We start from the raw sequence: 18,681 nt of genomic DNA, 5'->3' as shown, positions 1-18,681 counted from the left end.
AAAGAGGATACTAATGTGATGTGTGTAGTTCTTCATAGCCTCTTCATTTTGCTCTCAAAGTGCACGGAATTGATGGATTTTTAACAGAATGTAGAAAAAAATTCTCACGGGGGAGCATGCCCCCGGACCCCCCTAAAGGGGCTGTGTTCCCCTTGGGGCTAAGCCCCCCTTGTTCTTGAAACCTAGTGACGCCCCTGCACGTTCATCAAACCCTTCATTAGTGAAAAATAAAAATGTTTTTTTTTTTACAAATTCAAGACATTTAAAAAACACATGTATTAAAAACAGAATAAAGTAAATATAAATTACATGGCATAAGTATAGTTTTTTTAATTGTATGATGTACTATCACGACAGTCACACAGTGACTTCTGAGCGAACTAAATTTCCCGTAGCACTGATTGGACAAGCAATCTAATGTGATCATCTGCAGCCAGCAATGGCCAAGTGGGTGTGTCATAACTAACTGACATCTTGAGTGAGGTTAGTCTTAACCTCCATGGCAGAGGCTCTGTCGAACCCCTAAGACCGATTCACCGAACCACAAGGGTTCGATCAAACCCAGATTAAGAGCCACTGGTCTAGACATTGAAGTGTGTATTCTGCTCATATTTAGTCATGTATAACTTTCCCATGCCTGCAGCATATCTTGGCGTCCTTGAAGCAATCATGACTTAAAATTGGAACACTCCCTACTGGAGACCTTGTAGAGACGCACAGACAAAGGAATGCACCAGTTGATACAAGCTAAGAACCAGTTTAGGAGAAACGAAAGTTCTGATGTCACACCTTGTGTTTCGGTACCGCCCTTTTGATGATATAAATATGTGGTGAATCCCTTCTTTCTTTGCACTCGTGACCACCGCAGCCATGGTCTGTAAACCGCGGGTGCCCGTAATATTCTGTTATTAAAAGCTTCGAAGAAACTGTTCATCAACTCCAGCCTGTATTTGGATAACCAACATCCTCCTCATCCAAAATTCAATGAGAAGAGGTAGTCGATGAAGGTTTTGTCACACACGTCTTAATAAGCAATGGGTTCTGTGGTGTTTGCCAGGATTTCGAGGATATCAAGTCAAGTACAACTTTATTGTCAAATGCGCTGTATGTGCAACATACAGCTCAGATGAAATTTCCTCCCTCTCAACCAGACAACAAGATAACAAGAGGAGCCGCTGCGGGTGCCCGCACCACCATCAAAAGAACAGTTAACATAAAATGACAAAATAATACAACACAACACATAAGACACAGACAGTCGTGCAATCTTAACCACTTTTCCTACATACACTTTGTTGTTTGACACAGTTATAGATGAAAGAGGAGCGAATAAAAGTGTCCTTTTCACCAGTGAATCAAAGACGTCATGCTGAAAATGTGCACACGCCTGCTACAAGCAATGTTGGGGGGAAATAGACCTTCTTTCCCCCGCGTGTTCGTTGAATTTCGGATGAGGGGAATGCTGGTAATCCAACTACAGACTGGAGTCAATAAACAGTTTCTTCGAAGCTTTTAATAACAGAATATTACGGGCACTCGCGGTTTATAGACAATGGCTGCGTGTCACGAGTGTGAAGCAGGAAGAGATTCACATCATTTTTACATCATCAGAAGGGCGGCACCAAAACTCAAGGTGTGACATCATAACTTTCGTTTCTCCTAAACCGATTCTCAGCTTGAATCAACTAGCACATTCCAATGTTTGTGTGTCTCTTGTACGGAGTATTCCAATTTTAAGTGATGATTGTTACAAGGACGCCAAGCTACGCTGCGGGCATGGGAAAGTTATATAGCATGACTGAATATGAGCAGAATACACACTTCAAAGTTAAGTTTGAAAGCAACAAGCTGTAGCGTCCATTAACGCAAAAGAGATTGGCTCTCATCCATCTCCTGTCCCATGTAAATCCGTTTACAAATCGGCGCTCTGCGCTGACGCTCCTTTCTTCTCATCGTCGGTTCCTCAAGCCATGCATCCATCCAGCCGCAGGCTGTCCAACAGCACCGACTTTTCCGCTGAATAAAGCGGTGCTGTGAAAATGCTGCCCATTACAGGCACAAAACACAATCACCCCGGGGCTGTCCAGCAACGACAGTCAAATGGCGCCGACATTTCTCCCACTCAAAATAATCAATATATAGATTAGAATAGAAAGCAACATCTAGATTTACTATTTAAGTGTAAGAAACACACAGAGCACAGACGACCTTGGAGTGACAGAGAAGGATGGAATGGACTCCATAAATGAGGATGGACGTCTTGTATCTCTTGTTTATTTTCTGAAAGTTCCTTTACGTTTCCTGCACAGTAGGTGGTGGTATACACCAAAAAGATGTAATCCGCCAGAAAATTAAACGAAGAAGCAGCACTGCCGCCGCCGCCACTGGTTCTGGCGTTATGGCTTATGTGAGGCCCTACGTCGAGGGCAACGTAATGAGCTGACGATGCCAGCGATCCTGTAGCGGTTGCCTATTTTGGGACGAGGACCGTGGGACTCCGAGTTGGTTTGGGGATCGCTTGGTTTGAGCCACGGATGGAAACGGAGCTCTTCAAAATGGCAACCCCCTATGTTACGGACGAGTCTGGTAAGCCCGGCGCATGTGTCACGCTACAAAATCCAAACATAACGGGCAAAATCCGATAGGACGCGGCTGCCGATGCTGTGTGTTTGACTATTGCAACGTTCGCAACGTTGCTTGGTTTCCATGCAAATGGATCACCGTTGCTCCTTGGAGGCTAGCTGCTAGTTAGCATGATGCTATCGCGTGGCAGCGACTAACTTGCTGTAACCTCCCTCCCTTTTATTTAGTTGCTGCACGAAGAGAACGGTGGTCTGTTTTTGATTAGAAGTGATGTGGAGAAGAGTACTTGAACGTCACGTTACCGTGCTCTGGAGACAAGCTGTGTTTCCCAAGCTTTACTGAGCCAAGGCACGTATTTAACACAATGTAATGGATTTTACATTAGGAGGAAGTCGCACAAGCGTCTCATGTATGTATGTATGTATGTAATTATGTACCTACTTTCATCCATTGGAAGTCTATTCGCAACTCTACTCGCTACATATTTCGCGTATCTATCACACACAAAGCTTTCAAATCATCAAACCAATTTTATTACTACTCAGACGACCCAAGGAAATATAAAATGCAAATTTTCAAATGACAACTCAATTTATTAAGGCACAAAAAAAAATCCAAACCTTTCTGACCCGATGTGAATTGCCCCCTAAACCATCGGAACGGATTGTGCCACCCTTGGCAACAATAACTGAAATCAAGCGTTTGCGGTAATTGCTGTGAAGTCTTTCACATTGCTCTGGAGGAATTTTGTCCCACTCTTATTTGAAGAATTGTTTCAGCTCCGCCAGATTGGAAGGTTTTCTAGCATTAGCTGCCAGTTAAAGGTCACGCCACAGCATCTCAATTGGATTTAAATCCGGATTTTGACTTGGCCACTCCAAAACTGTATTATTATTTTTGGGAACATTCAGAGATTGACTTGTTGGTGTGTTCTGGATCGTTCTCCTGCTGCTTGATCCAAGAGCTCTTTAATTTGAGGGCATGAACTAATGGCCGCACGTTCTCCTTCAGGATTTTCTGCTACATAGCATAATTCATTGTTCCATCAATCACCGCACATTCTCCTGGTCCTAAGGTAGTGAAGCAGCCCCAGACTATCACACTGCCACACTGTTCTTTTTATTAAATGCTATGCTATTTTTACGCCAGATGTACCGGGCTGCACACCATCCAAAAGGTTCCATTTTTGACTAGTCAGTCCACAGAATGTTTCTCCAAAACAATTTTTAAAAATGCGGACTCGTCAGATCCCAGAACACTTTCCCTTTTTGCATCAGTCCATCATAGATGAGCTCAGGCCCAGAGAAGCCAGCAGCGTTTCTGGGTGTTGTGGATAAATGGCTTTTGCTTTGCATAGTAGAGGTTTAAGTTTCAAGATAATAAGATGAGATAAGAAAACCTTTATTTGTCTCACAATATAGCTTCGACCAGCAATGCTCAGCATTGCACTCGTCCGCTAGAGAGCTTGTACCAGCTAGCTAGCTTGCTGCTGAGTCCAAAACATAAGCAGCTTGCAGTTTAGTATTATTTAATTACCTTTTTTATTCGTGGTCTAGATAAAATAATCTCTTATCCCAACAATTTCAAAGGTAAACACACGCAAGCCCAAACTATGGATTGGCCATGTCACTTAGCTTACCTTATTTTAGATATTTCTTTTGTCTCCAGGCCCTGTTGTATAATTATCTTCTGAACCCAAAATAAATTTTTATCTTTTGCTCTCCTGGCATTGTAAGAACACCCAATGACATAGCAAGAGTGGACCATTTTAAGAACAACTGAGAAACATGTGCTGCAATCACATGCAAACAGTTGATTGCTATACACCCAAGTTGGTGAGTGGGGAAAAAAAAAATTACAAATCAGAAATGACTTCACGTGCAAACGACCTCTATACAGTGTCTTGGCAGCACAAATGTAAGCTTTATAGTTTTGTATGTGTCTTTGAAGGCTTACCTCAATGCTGTTACTGTCTGTTGTTCAGGAAAATACATTGCCGCCACGCAGCGGCCGGATGGCACGTGGAGGAAACCGCGGCGGGTGAGGGAAGGCTATGTCCCCCAAGAAGAGGTCCCGGTGTAAGTCAGCTCCTTCCAAACGTCTTCATTGGACCACATGTTTTTGTTGGAAATGTTTGGATCCCCTTTTTGTGTTTCAGATATGAAAACAAATATGTGAAGTTCTTCAAAAGCAAACCAGGTCTTCCTCCAGGCCTGAGTGCATCAGATTCCGAGCCCCAGAAGCAGCAGCAACAGCAGCAAAAGATCCCAGGATGTGCAGACGGCGCCGCCGGCAGCCTCTCCAAGTCGGCCAAGCGCAACCTGAAACGGAAAGAGAAGCGAAAACAGCAGCAACAGAACGACCCAGAGGAGAGTGCGGCTGACGTGGCGTCTCTCTCCGATGCTGTTGAGAATGTGAACATCTCAGCGGGTGGCGAGCACTTGCACAAAGTGGCGGCGGCAGATGATTCCCCTGAAGCGGAAAAAGCTAAGAAGATTAAGAATATGAGAAAGAAGCTGCGTCAGGTGGAGGAGCTGCAGCACAAGGTGGACTCGGGGGAAATCAAGCAGCCAACACACGATCAGTTGGAAAAGTTGGCCCGGGCCAAGACTCTGCGAGAAGACTTAGAGCAGCTGGAGGGCCACTCGTGAGAACGGACAAATGTGGTCAAATACTTCCTGTGTGATTCCATCTCATATCACTTAACATGGGCGACCTGAGCCAGCCCTCCATGGAGCCATGTATTCCAATTAGAATGAATCCAAATGAGCAAAGGGAATGAAAATGCTCCATACAAACGCCTCTATCGGAATAAAATGGCCAAATCCCTGTGGCATTTTTTTGGGCTTTCACAAGGGAAGCTATATTCCTTTTGCCCATCCCAATGAGCGTCATTTGAAAAGTTAAATCACAATATTCGCCCTGCATCCGTCCTGCGCATTCTCTGTCTTGACCTAAACGCGTAGTGACGTCGTCGTGTGTGCACTTGAAAATGGCAGCGTCTTACCAGAGCTCGTCTGCAACGGAAAAACTTCTTTTAAAGTACTTGGAACTTTTTATCAAGGTGTTGCTTTCAGAAAAATCACAATACTGTGCTCAATAGATCAAATGAACTCAATCTTGATCATTAAACGATCGCCGCCAGTCACCCGGCTGGTCTAATGAGCGTAGTGGAGCGTGTGAATGTTAGATAGGAATACAAACCCAATTCCACTGAACTTCTAACTTTGTGTTAAACATAAATGAAAACAGAATATAATGATTTGCAAATCTTGTTCAACCTGTATTTAATTGAATACACAACAAAGACGGGATATTTCCTGTTCAAACTGAAGCTTTATTGTAGCAAATAATCATGAACTTAGAATTTTATGGCTGCAACACGTTCTGAAGAAGCTTGGACAGAGTCGTATTTGCCGCTGTGTTACATCACCTTTTCTTTTAACAACATACAATAAACATTTGGGAACTAAGGACACTAATTGTTGAAGCCTTGTAGGTGGAACTCTTTCCCATTCTTGCTTGATGTTCAACATGTTGATTTTTGATGCAGTGCCGCCTGCAGGATCGAATGTCACATGCTTTCAATGTTGGTTTTCGGCCTTGCCGCTTCCATGCGGTTATTTCTCCACAATCTCTGAACCTTTTGATAATGTTCCGGAACGTAGATGATGAAATCCTTAAATTCATTACATTTGGATGTGGAGAATCATTGTCCTTAAATTGGTCGATATTTTCACACGCAGTTGTTCACAAAGGTGAAAGGTGACTGAACAATTCTGGGAAGCTCCTTTTAATAGCCAATCACTTCACTCACCTGTTGCCAGTTTGCCCCAGTGACCTGTGGGAAGTTCCAAACTGGTGTTTGATGAGCATCCATCAATGTTGTCTTTTTTGCCCCCTGTCCCAGCTTTTTTGGACTGTGTTTATAATTATTTGCTAAACAATCAAATGGATCGGTTTGAACATGAAATATCTTGTCTTTGTGGTGTATTACATATAGGTTGAACATGGTTTGCAAATCATTGTCTTCTGTTTTATTTCTTTATGTTTCAGACAACATCCCAAATTCATTGCGATTGGATTTGGAGATCGCGTCACATACAAACAGCTGACCAGAGGTCTTGATTCGGAATGATTCCAGTCGGAATGACCAAAGCGTCTCCATGTAAAGCCGGCTCTCGAGCAACTCACGCCAAGTCTGCCCTGTTATTTCCATTTCACACTGCTGTTTGTTTTTTTTCACATCTTTTAAACAAAACAAAACCCAAACTAGTGTTCCTTCTTATCCATTTTGTATCTTTTGAAAACAAAAACATGAGATGTGGCTTATTGACGTGTGTGTTAAAAATGATTGATGTAATCATTTGGCACCATCTTAAATTAAAACCACATGCGACAGCAAAAATGATCTCTGTCAGATTTTTGGGCGGGTGGTAAGCAGCAGATACGATTTCGGAGGCAATGAAACTATTCACGAAGCATATGGAGTGAGCACGGCTGCCAATACTGTGGCGCCTTGTGAATTTTTTTCGGATACCAACTGTCGGGATGGGGGAGGGTCGTTTTTTTTTTGTTGTTTTGGGTTTTTTGCATCGACTCAAGCAAAAATTTAGGATCCAAGTACTAATTGGTGGCAGCAAACTCGACTTGCTTCTCATCATGCAGCAGTTTGGCAGATGCCATAGATGGGCTAACAATCATACTAATAATCAGTGTTTTGTTATTTTCTGTTATGCCCCCTCTGAGGAAGAAGAAAATACTTTACACCCCACCCCACCCAACTCTGTTGCAGCCATACATCTACATCTACAAAATTGTTGTGTCGACCAATGTATAACATTGACATTGTATTCCTAACATGAAACAAAGAAAAAAATATAACTTGACAAAAGAGTAACTTTTCAACACTTCCCCTTTTTTTTGGATGGTATCTCTTATTAAGGGTTCATTTACTTGATGGGCTCATCTCATTTCTCAATTGCAGCTCTAGGTCCCACTCCTTGCTCCTCCGCTTATAGCAGGGGTGTCAAACTCATTTTTGTCGCAGGCCACATTGTAGTTACTGTTTCCCTTGGAGGGCCGTTATGAATTTTTGGAAGCCATATAAATGTTTAATCCCCTCCACATATTACATACACAGCGTACAACAAATGGATGAATAACTCATTTTAAAATCAGATAGTCAAGAATAATGATTGTAGACTACATATGACATTTTGAACTTTTGGTTCAGACTTTAACAAGCATCATGGAACTTGACATGCCTGATTTGCTTTCGCGGGCCACATAAAAAGATGTGGCAGGCCAGATTTGACCCCCGGGCCTTGACTTTGACACCTGTGGTTTATAGGATTTTTTTTTCCCCCCCCCACCAGAAATTCCATTGAGGAATTAGAAAAGTTTTTGGGCTAATGAGACATATCAGGACAAGTTCATCAATCCCTCCTCGTGCTTTGAAGGAGATGTCTACCAAAGATGATGTCACGTCTTCAACGTGTGTCTGTGTGGCACAATGAGTACAATCACCACAAATCCACATTTGTGGATTTAAATTCAGGATAAATTTCCACACTGTTATGCCTCACAACTGTACAAGCCCCATGTTTGTCTTTGCATGTTTTGATTATTATTCTTCCAAACACTAAGGGGCAGTGTTATGATTGTTGACTGACCTGAACCAACTTCAAGAAATTAAATGTCAATCATTATTTCGTACGGGTGAGCATTTTTGTAGTTATTTTTTACACTGAGAACCAAAAGTGAAAATGAAACAATCAGTCATGAAAACTGTGGTGGACAAGTCCTACATCAGGGGTGTCCAAACCTTTTCATTTGAGGGCCACATACACAAATGGAAGGACCACTTTAAAATTCTTCACCTTTTTGAAACACGCTAAAGTCAGTCAAGAAAGCAATTATATATTGTTGGTATTGTCAAGTTAATTTCATCACCTTTCTGTTAAGAGTGTTAAGACAAATAGTTGAGGATTTTTCCAAATTTCTCTGGTGGCCAACAGCCCTCTTTCCCGCAGAATAGCTCTTTACTTGATAGTAGCCGAATGCCATGTCCACATTCAGAACCAAAAAAGAAAAAACTGTAGTAAGGTAACAACTTTTCACTTACTTGAGAATCACTAATGTGATATCTTCAAAAATCAGCAGTTGATTCGCTTTTCTGTAAAATATATTTTGTTATCAAGCCTGCATATCTGAGATCCAAAATATTATTCGGTTCATTTCCGAACCTGACGCTCATGATGTCAAAATGTGAACAGCCTGATGAGAACGACTGCTTAAACACCAGCTCCAACTGGACAAGGACATTTTTTTGGTTGATTCAACGATCAAACACCGCTTGTGAATTTTGCCGTGAAGTTCCTTGTTAAAGAACAGCAACTGGTGCAAAACGTATTGAAATATGTAACAGTTGGACATGTGCATTCAAAAGCTGAGAGAAGACCACATTAAGTTCACCTGAAAATGAATGCATTTTAGGCTCGTCCTGAAATTGCAGCCAAAAGCCAAATATCCCGAACTTTTTGTGAGTAGTGTATTTGCTGAAGAGGCTCCAAATAAACCTGCTGCTACTGCTCATGAGGAAGAGGAAATGTGTATGTATGCAGTCAAACAATTGCTACGACCTCTATGTGCACTCTTGTGTATAAGTTGTGATCATTGACGTTCGGTGACCATTTCGGTTTCCACCTGAATGCATTGAAGGCCTGATAACGGGCAAACATGTTGACACGGAGATCAAAGTGACCTGACTCAAGACCATAAATGAAAGCTGGTTTATGTCAAGGTTTTCGATTGGACAACTAGACTGTGGAACAATCTAATGAAAGTCAATATTTATTACACACATCCAGTCACTAAGATGTTTACTGTCTGTGTAAGACCAATCAATGATGCCTCTGAACATGCTGTCCACATACTTTTTGCACTCAAGAGTGGAAACATATGCATACAATTAATTCATGTTTATTCAGTGCTTCAAGAACATGGAAAAAAAAGACTTTTACGAGGTATAGTGGCAAGCCTTATATGTCATAATGTGAAACGTTTTTTTTTTTTTAATGCCTGGTTTTTAGTTAACAATGCCGATGTATGCATGATCACGACTATCAGTGTGTTGCATAGGATCCTAATGCAACATGTCTATTTCGCCACCCTGCCAATTATATAGCATAGAATGTACAAGAAAAATTCTGGAAAGATATGCGCAACGTGCCCGATTTAAATGAAATGCTGTATGGTTTCATTTTCTATTTCGCATTGTGACTTGGTTTGGGCAGTTGAATAATTATGTGGACTGAAGTTAAACAGAATCTCATGTCAGACAATTGACCTTTTGCAATTTTTGTATCCCTATCAGATCCTGTTTTGACAAGCTTTCCATGCATAGAATAAATTGTTCCACGTGTTGGAGAAGGGTGACAACTCTAAAGCTTCTCAAACCGGCAGTCAAGGACAGGAAAAACTTGCAACGCTGCTCCAATGTCAAGTGAGAAAACAATGAATAATATGCTGATAAAAACTGCAACGCTGAAGCTGTTGAATGCTGATGGCCTCACGGCTGTCCGAATAATACCCGATTCAAAATAGAACAGAAGAAGTGTGTAATGTTTGTGATATATTTTTTTCTCTTTTAAAATTATTTTTAAAGGGACAATGTTTGATTTTTCAACGTTCATTCCTTAAAAAAAACACATTTTAAATATCATGCAAGAAACTGTTAGCACATCAATGTACATTTTATATACATATAAAATCTGCATCTCTGCGGACGTGCTAACCAGTCGACCACTGTGCTGCCAGAAATATTTAATCATAGATCCATATTCTTACATTCGGGAATATGTCAAGTGGTAGCGTTATTAAGAGTGCAGCAGTGGGGTTGGACCAGCGTGCGCGTCTAGGAGGAAGGGGACATACGACCGGTTCATAGGCCGACTGATATTTCACGGATCAACTGCTATCTGTTACATTGCTGCCGTGGTGATATGGCGCATTTAGGCCATACATTGACCACCACGGAATTTTTATTTTTCCCAAAATATATGCGTGCAGCAAGATACCGAGTAGCCTGCGGGCCACTGTCGTAGGGGGCCTGTGACCCAGTTGAGCTTTATGCTTCGCAATGCCCCTGTATGTAGCTCTCGGTGAGCTTTGTACTGTATCGTACTGCACTCGTGCATCCGAAGCACCTGAAGAGCTTTTGTCGTTGAACAACACAGATGCGCTTCCGCCTGAACAATGGATAACATTATCAGTGCTGTACAGTGTACACAACAGCTACTGCCTCCATCTTGACGACATTTTAAAAGATATCCAAACAATCGCCTCTTGTTGAATCTAATTGTTGATCATGGTCGAATTACAATGAACTTCTGCAGATCTTTGCATTTCGAATTGATCACACATATACGTAATAATACCGCCATTGCCTCACAAAGCAAATAAAAGTATTGTGGGCATACAGTACATTGTGTCGACACAAACAGTTCCAATAAAACACAAAACCAGAAACGTATCCCATGACGACTCAGCACATAGCCATTAATAACTGAACAAATGGCAACAAAAGTGAGTACACCCCGAAGTGAAACTGTCCAAATTGGACCCAAAGATGCATGTTTTTGTGCCAAGTGCAAGTCTAGCACAAGGTGAAGGTTAGTTTCTTGGGGGGGAAAAAAAGATGGTGAAGGATAATGACGCCTTTGATGAATTGTTTTCTACAATAATAATGACACATAAATAGATTTGACTTGACTGGTCAGTGTCACAATAAATGCTAATTCACATCAGCAGTGCATTAAACATAGATGTTTCATTTGTTATTGTAAATTCACCCATGCAAAGCCTTAGTTAAACATCACCCTCTGCTGAGTTGAAGCTCTTGAGGGTCCTGTCATTCACATCCTCTTGCTCTGTAATCGGCACATTGCTCTCATGGGAGGAATGTTTTGGCCCACTGTAACACATGGGCACTTTGTACTCCGTCGCCTCATCTTTGCTTCAACGGGTGCACTTGCAGAGCTCCTTGAACGCTGCTCTAAACTTCTGGGACATGAGGTTGTAAATGATGGGGTTGATGGCACTGTTGCAGTAGATGCACATCCTGCAGAAGAGCAGGAACCACATGTTGTGGTACGGAGGGTCGATAAAGGAATTGACCACGACCAGCGTGCGATAAGGCATCCAGAGTAGGGCGAAGAGGATGACCACGGCAGCCAGCATCTTTGTCATCTGTGGCAGTTCACACAAAGAAGAGCAAAGGCAGTCATACATCTGCACTGGAGCCCCAAAGCCGGGTGGCAGAGATTCTGCTCTCTTTGTTACATGCCATAGCACCATTTCAACCCTACATTTGAGAAGATATTTACACTCTATTTTCTATATTTTATGATCTTTTTTTTTTCAACCTCTGCAGATAATGACGGAGAGCAGTAAAGTCAAACACAAATGAGTTCATGTTTTGATTGATTAATTGATTGATTAAGTAAGCGACAACTGTGACGACAGCAGGAACGTGGACAAACGTGAACCACAGAGCATTAATGACGATAATGTAACAGTTGGGAGAAGCAAGTGATTTCCAGTCCCTGAACTTATTTAAGAGAATTGTTTGAATTTGTTGATTCCAAGAATGTTCTGACTGTCTAATCTCGAAAAAAAACAAACAACAAAAAAAACCCTTTTCATTTGTTGAATCATTTTCTTTTTGTAATTTACTTTAAAAAAAAAATTTTTTTTTTTTTTTTTTTAGGTAGGCACTTGACAGCGTCAGCAAAGCTGTGGGAACCCAATGGGCTCTGTTATTGTGCCCGGCGCGAGTCTATAGAGCAGGGGTGTCAAACTCATTTTTTGTCGCGGGCCACTTTGGAGTTACGTCTTCCCTCGGAGGGCCATTACAACAGTGAAACTGAATAAATGTTTAATCATCAGATCGTATTATTACTTGTACACAACAAATCATATTGATGGATTACTAGTTTTGAAATCAGTCAATTATTGTCGAAGTGAATATAAACAGGGTAAAAAAAACGTATTAGTTATTTATTACACATGACAATTTCACATTTCGGTACAGATTTGAGCAATGATTATGGACACATGGACACACATGATTTGCTTTCGCGGGCCACATAAAATGGCGTGGTGGGCCGGATCTGGCCCCCGGGCCTTGAGTTTGACACCTGTGCTATAGATAGCTAGATAGATAGATAGATAGATAGATAGATAGATAGATAGATAGATAGATGAGCAGGATAGGTAATGATGAGTAAAATCTGTTGTCCAATTTCGAAAATAGATAAATATAAATATGTGCAATTGAAGTTATGGGAGCGTAGTGTGGCACTGAATTGCAGCACCTACAGAGGAATGCAACCTCCCACCATGGAGTTCATTTTTTTTTTTTCTCCATGCGATATTTCCAGTGTTGTACTCTACCTGCTTCCTGGCTGAGACTGCCCCCTTGTTGGCCTTCTTAGTCTTGCCGGAGCCACCTTGGTGAATCGAGCCTCTGGTGTCGAGATGCGAGGGCAGAGGGCTCATTAAGAGAATCCTGGCGATGAGGCTGTACAGCACGGTGGCCACGATGACCGGGATCACATAGAACAAAGTGAAGTCTAGGAAGTAGATTGGCATGTAGAGGCTCCTGGAGACACGGTAGCCGCAGGTAACCACCACGCCATTGGCATAGACTGTTTCATCTGTGTCCACCAAAAAGAACCACATCATGCAGTAGAGTGATGTGATGACCCACACGCCAGCAATGATTCTCTTGGCTCGCGAAACGGTGCATAAGAACTGAGCCTTTATGGAGTGACAAATGGCAATGTATCGTTCGATGGTAAAGGCAGTGATGGAGCACGAGGACACGTTGATGCCCAGGTACTGCAGGTAGGTGATGCACAAGCATCCCGTGTAGCCGTATATCCAGAATGCTACCACATCGGAGATGTTAGGCAGGCCTGCAGTCAGAAGTACGATGAGGTCAGCCACCGCCAGACTAACGAGGTAGTAGTTGGTCGGGGTCACCATGTCTTTGGTCCGCAACACAACCAACACCACCATGATGTTTCCAGCAATCCCCACTCCACAGATGAGGAGCGTCAAAACAATTGTGACCACCTGCTCTTCGAGAGGCTTCAGAGGCGTTCTCGTCATATTTACAAGCCTGCTGAGATTCTGAACATTTGCTGTGTAGTTCTCCATGTTTGAATACTGCAGCCTCACTTCTGTGGATCTTCAGTTGCACCACCAAGATTCCTGCATACACATTTCTGTTTGAAACAACAAAAACTTGTGTTCACGTGTACCGTCTTTGTTTTTCTATTTTCTGCTGTATTTATAGACACTGTTTAGCCAAATCATCGATTTATTTCTCAGTCCGCTATACATGTTTAAAAATGGTGGCATGGTGATTGACTAGTGAAGCACGTCCGCCTCACAGTGCAGCAGTGAAGGGTTCTATTCCGACCCTCCTATGTAGAGTTTGCATGTGCGCCCTGTGCCTGCATTTATATATACAGTACATACTGTATATATATATATACTGAGTATATTTATATATATGTGTGTGTGTGTGTGTGTGTGTGTGTGTGTGTGTGTGTGTAAACTATGCAAAAATGGGCCAGAGCCTGTTAGCTGGAAAGCCAAGTGACAGCCCGTGGCATATGTTCAAGTCACCAGTGGCTTGAAGGGAATATATTTTGCTGGCTCAACCATGTCAGGTAGACACACACATGATGATACGGCCATGGCATTAGATATTTGTTTTTTGGTTATTACTTATTTATTTATTTTTACTATTTTGAAGCCTTATTTTTCAGTCTTGGTGATTGTTTTAATCAATCAAATTTGGCCAGTGTTGTTAACAAAACTCTCTCTGTGCTGTGTCAGATTTACAAAACATTGAATTTTACGTTGAATGGTTAATAAATATTTACTTATAAATTCAATTTCTTTGCTTTCCTGCCCAATTGCATAAAGGAATGGGTTTGAATCGAAGGGTTTTCTGTGGGGAGCGTGCATACCCTTCCTGTGCTTTTGCCGTTTACTTCTGAGCACGACTCTACCTTCCTCCTACAGCCCAAAAACATGCATGTTTTGATTTGCTGAAGAGTCAGCATCTTCTGAATGTGAATATGAATGGTTGTCCACCTCTCTACAGTTGCGCTGTCAGTTCACTGGCAGAATTTGTCAGATGTGTACCATTATTTCAAGAAAATGAGAGATCAGCCAGAACGTTTGTTCTATTTTCGATTGGAGTCAAATTAGACTATAAGACATTTCAGAGTAGCCTAATTACTAAGCAAAAGTATTCAATAGAGTGGAATGTTAATTTGCAGTCATTCAATAAAATGTAAAATTATAACATACTGTAAACTGAAACGAAGAACAGTCTTCAAATCTACATTGACTTTGCAAAATCAATGAAAACTGATTAAATAAAGTAAAATTTGTAGGTAACAGAGTAAAAATGTGCACCTTACCCTTACTTGCAGTGGCAGCGCTCAGTGTGATGTGGTGACAGTGCTCAGGCAAGACACGGAGTTGTCGGCTTGGTCCTCGCTCTCTGCCACTCACTGTCTATTTTGCCAGCGTATGCCCACTTGCACCACTTGTGATGGACTGCGCTGCACAGCCACCAACTTCAACATCCAGTCCTCCCTCATTCAAGCTCAGCGTCATGGGAAACGGATGGTCGTAGCTATAATTATTGTCCCTGTACTGTGATGACTGAAAGCACAGAGGATGGTTTCGCCTGTGAGTGAGTTCACCCCAGAGACACGTCAACTGAAACGCGACTAATTATGTACAATATGTTTTCTTTTCATTGGTCACTCAACCGGCAGATTTTTATCAGGGAAAACGTAAAATGGAAAACATGGTTGTTCAAATGGTATATTGGGGGAAAGAGTTTCAGTCTTTTTTTTTTTGAACCCTTTTTAACTTTCAATTATGAAAGACACATTTTACAAGGCATTGTTAACATGTTCCCTCGTCTGCACTTGTTTGAAAGGTTCACAGGTGTTAACAAGACAATAGATGATAGAAGATTTTATGAACTCTATGAAAAGTTCTTTTCTCATTCACTTTTTTTTCAAAGCACACTCCCCCTTTTGCTTTCGCTTTTAGAGCCTTTTGACCAGAGGTGTCAGATCCAGGTCCAGAAAGTAAAAGACCTTGCCACAGTTTTGCTTTAATGACAGGTGCAGCTACTCAAACCAGCTTCCCAGAGTGCGTTTACCTGCCCTATGAGGAGAAGCAGCTGTGGCTCAAGCCATCCTTTATTGAATTGACACATCTGATTTTGACCGATCCTTTTAGACCAACAGGATATTGAAAAATAAAAAGACTCTCTTCTTTCACCACGAAATTGAAGTTTCTAGAATTTTCCGTTCACCTTTAATCAGCAGTAGAACATGGGTTAGTTTAACCAAAAACAGAAGTTTCTGAGCAAAAGGCAGAGAAAACACGTATTTTGCTAAAAATGACCCAAAAATATAAATAAAAAAATGATAGACAGCAGTATTTCTTGTTTTTGTGAAAAAAAGACCTTGTGGCAAAATCATTTATTTACAGACACACGTATGAAAAGTGCATTAAGCGACACTGGTTTGCTTCAGTCCTCGAGTAGAACATTTGTTTTTTTTTTGTTTTTTTTTACATGCTGTTTGCCATACAGTCCATGAATGGCGTCACCTTGTGTCACGATCACGACACATACTTTCAATCACCTACCGTGACACATACTCAGCACATATATTTCATGTAATGTACTGTGTATACATGCTCTGTTCAAGGGTGGGGCTTCTAAACTTGTTCGATTCCGAACATGTTTTCTCCTTCATAATTGACATGACAAATTGAGAATAACCCCATAATCCTTTACTCAAAAGCTGTGCTGATCTCAAAGTGATACAACACCGCCATCTACAGGGATCTGTTCGTCATTACAGTGTTTTAACAACCTGAATTTCTCAGACAAACTGGACAAGACTTCAAGTTCAAGTCAACTTTTATTGTCAAATGTGCTCTATGTGCAACATACAGCACAGATGAAAAAACTCCACTCCTAACTGTTGACAAATGTGTTTGAAATGGCTGGATTGCAGTTGAAAAAGCTCCAGCGCAGTGAATGTCTTAATGTTGCCTGAAGGAGGAGTTTACAAGCCACACCCCCATATATATATATATATATATCACTCATTAGTTAAAACTGTCCATAGTGTCAGGTTCGAGAATGAACCATACAATGTTTTGGATCCCAAAAATGCAGACACAGACAAAATGTGAAGAACAAAAATGTTTATTTACTGGTCACATAGACTCAAGGAAAAAAAAAAAACAGGCATCAACAAAAGGCGCTTGCAAAAGGCAAATTAATAGTATCACCAAGTATACAAACAAAATGACAAGAGTCCAGTTTACACAAAAAACAAGAGCCAGATCAAAATGACTAAATAATACCAATGCTTACAAACAAGGAAGTAAGGGAGCCAAAATGGCTATGAACGAACTTGAGAGGTCTAGAAAACCACCCTTGAGCATAAACAGCAAGCAAGGTCAATAATCCAACAGAGGGTGTCAGCAGTTGGAGTCTTTAAATACAAGGCGTGATGACAATAAAGAACAGGTGCGCCGGCTGGAGGGAAAACACTCTTCCATCCAACCGGCGCTGAAACAAAAACAAACACAGACAGATATGAGTAAAATAATCCTGGAAACAAAAATCAGCTGTTGAAAGTGATAGACACCGAATCGGTCATGCCTTAGCTTCTGTCTGGTTGTTTTTCTTTGGGCATGGTGGTTTCTTGCAAATCAAATTAGGGCTACTAGGTGGGACTAGAGACGGCAGATGTTTTTTTTTTTTCCACAGTCATGACACTGTCTGCTCTCATGTCATACTGACAAAAGGTGTTCTTTGAAGGTAGTGTGTGTGCGTGCGTGCGTGCGTGCGTGCGTGTGTGCGTGGAGGGCAGGGTCGGGGTCTAAATTGCAAACTCTGACTCATGACTAATGTGTTCACAAATTTAACATATTCCAGTACTGTATTGTACTGTACTGTTAAATGCACTGCACAACGTGCATGGCCGTCACTCCAGTGGACAGCTCTTCAAAAGCTGTTAATGTATTTTGCATGAGACAAGTCTGTGAAACAAAAACATTTACATATGAATGGATGGGAGAATAATCGGAAATAGATCAATCATAATTCCTGCTTTCATCTTTATTAGCGATGCAGATTTCTGTGGTCAAACGTCAGGCTTAAAATAGATGTGGAAACAAAAGCAAGCATTTTTTTTTTATTCAGGTAGATCTTAAAATAATCTGCCGAAGGCTAGACAAAGGATTTTGAAGAGAGAGCGCATCGTTCTTTTTGAAAGTGATGGAAACAGAACAAATCGTTATTTTTTCCCACCCTCAAAGAATACTTACACAATCGTAAAACATATTCCTTTGGAGGAGTGACGCCACCCGTGGTGACGTATTGAATCAACGCAAAGCACCATTGTGACATCTAGTGGAGCTTTGAGCGAACAAACATAAACCGACTTAATTCACCATTGTTTCAGGATGCATTGCATGGGCGTCATTAGGCCTATTTTAGGGAGGCTTCAGCCTCCCGAAAAATGTCTTTAGCCCCCCTAAATAATTTCATTGCATTATTTAAAAAAAAGTATTATTTATTTTTCCTGTACTTTTGCTAATATATTGCATCAAATTCAATGTAATGTGGCCATTTTAAATTATATTTCGATAACCTGCCATTATTGTAATGTTAAATCTCCCAGGTTTCCTGAACGCAACAGGTGTTGCGTGAGCATTTGACGTGTCTGTCACCATCGCCACATCAAATGCTAACGCAACAACTGACAGTTCATTGCCGAAAGTCAGGTTGAGTCGACAGGATGGATATTCGACAGTTTTTTAGAAAGGTAAATTAAGTATTCAATTCATCCATGCTGGTAAAACTAGTGACTATAGTCCGCTAAAATATCTCCAGTAACAGCAGAAACTGCACTGTAACAAGTGTTCACTTTTAGATAAATAAGGTGGGTGCTTAATAAAAATTAAGCA

General features: G+C 41.3%; 2 protein-coding genes across 2 annotated transcripts; one reads left to right on the top strand and one right to left on the bottom strand.

Moving 5' to 3' along the window:
* The first annotated feature begins 2,331 nt into the window (after positions 1-2,331).
* On the top strand, positions 2,332-5,776 carry pym1 (PYM homolog 1, exon junction complex associated factor). The gene is made up of 3 exons (XM_019865199.1): positions 2,332-2,586; positions 4,568-4,661; positions 4,742-5,776. Exons 1-3 carry the CDS (start codon positions 2,535-2,537, stop codon positions 5,232-5,234), a joined length of 639 nt encoding a protein of 212 aa, XP_019720758.1. The 5' UTR covers positions 2,332-2,534; the 3' UTR covers positions 5,235-5,776.
* Positions 5,777-10,405: 4,629 nt separating this feature from the next.
* LOC109513011 (thyrotropin-releasing hormone receptor) lies at positions 10,406-15,284 on the bottom strand. The gene is made up of 3 exons (XM_019865198.1): positions 15,090-15,284; positions 13,042-13,863; positions 10,406-11,835 (listed from the first exon to the last, which is right to left on the bottom strand). Exons 2-3 carry the CDS (start codon positions 13,807-13,809, stop codon positions 11,605-11,607), a joined length of 999 nt encoding a protein of 332 aa, XP_019720757.1. The 5' UTR covers positions 13,810-13,863; positions 15,090-15,284; the 3' UTR covers positions 10,406-11,604.
* Positions 15,285-18,681: the final 3,397 nt, after the last annotated feature.

The sequence above is a fragment of the Hippocampus comes genome, unplaced genomic scaffold (genome assembly GCF_001891065.2).
Source record: "Hippocampus comes isolate QL1 unplaced genomic scaffold, H_comes_QL1_v1.1 scaffold124, whole genome shotgun sequence".
NCBI classification, from domain to species: Eukaryota; Metazoa; Chordata; class Actinopteri; order Syngnathiformes; family Syngnathidae; genus Hippocampus; species Hippocampus comes.
Note: the sequence above shows the minus strand (reverse complement) of the source record. Positions and strands in the feature narration are given on the sequence as shown.

What these genes read in the sequence shown, in the direction of transcription:
- pym1 (XM_019865199.1), top strand. Translation starts at nt 2,535, where the DNA reads ATGGAAACGGAGCTCTTCAAAATGGCAACCCCCTATGTTACGGACGAG. An exon ending in CTATGTTACGGACGAGTCTG is followed by an intron (nt 2,587 to 4,567) that starts GTAAGCCCGGCG and finishes TCTGTTGTTCAG; the next exon opens with GAAAATACATTGCCGCCACG. An exon ending in CCCCAAGAAGAGGTCCCGGT is followed by an intron (nt 4,662 to 4,741) that starts GTAAGTCAGCTC and finishes TTTGTGTTTCAG; the next exon opens with ATATGAAAACAAATATGTGA.
- LOC109513011 (XM_019865198.1), bottom strand. Translation starts at nt 13,809, where the DNA reads ATGGAGAACTACACAGCAAATGTTCAGAATCTCAGCAGGCTTGTAAAT. An exon ending in CAGTCTCAGCCAGGAAGCAG is followed by an intron (nt 11,836 to 13,041) that starts GTAGAGTACAAC and finishes GAACTGCCACAG; the next exon opens with ATGACAAAGATGCTGGCTGC.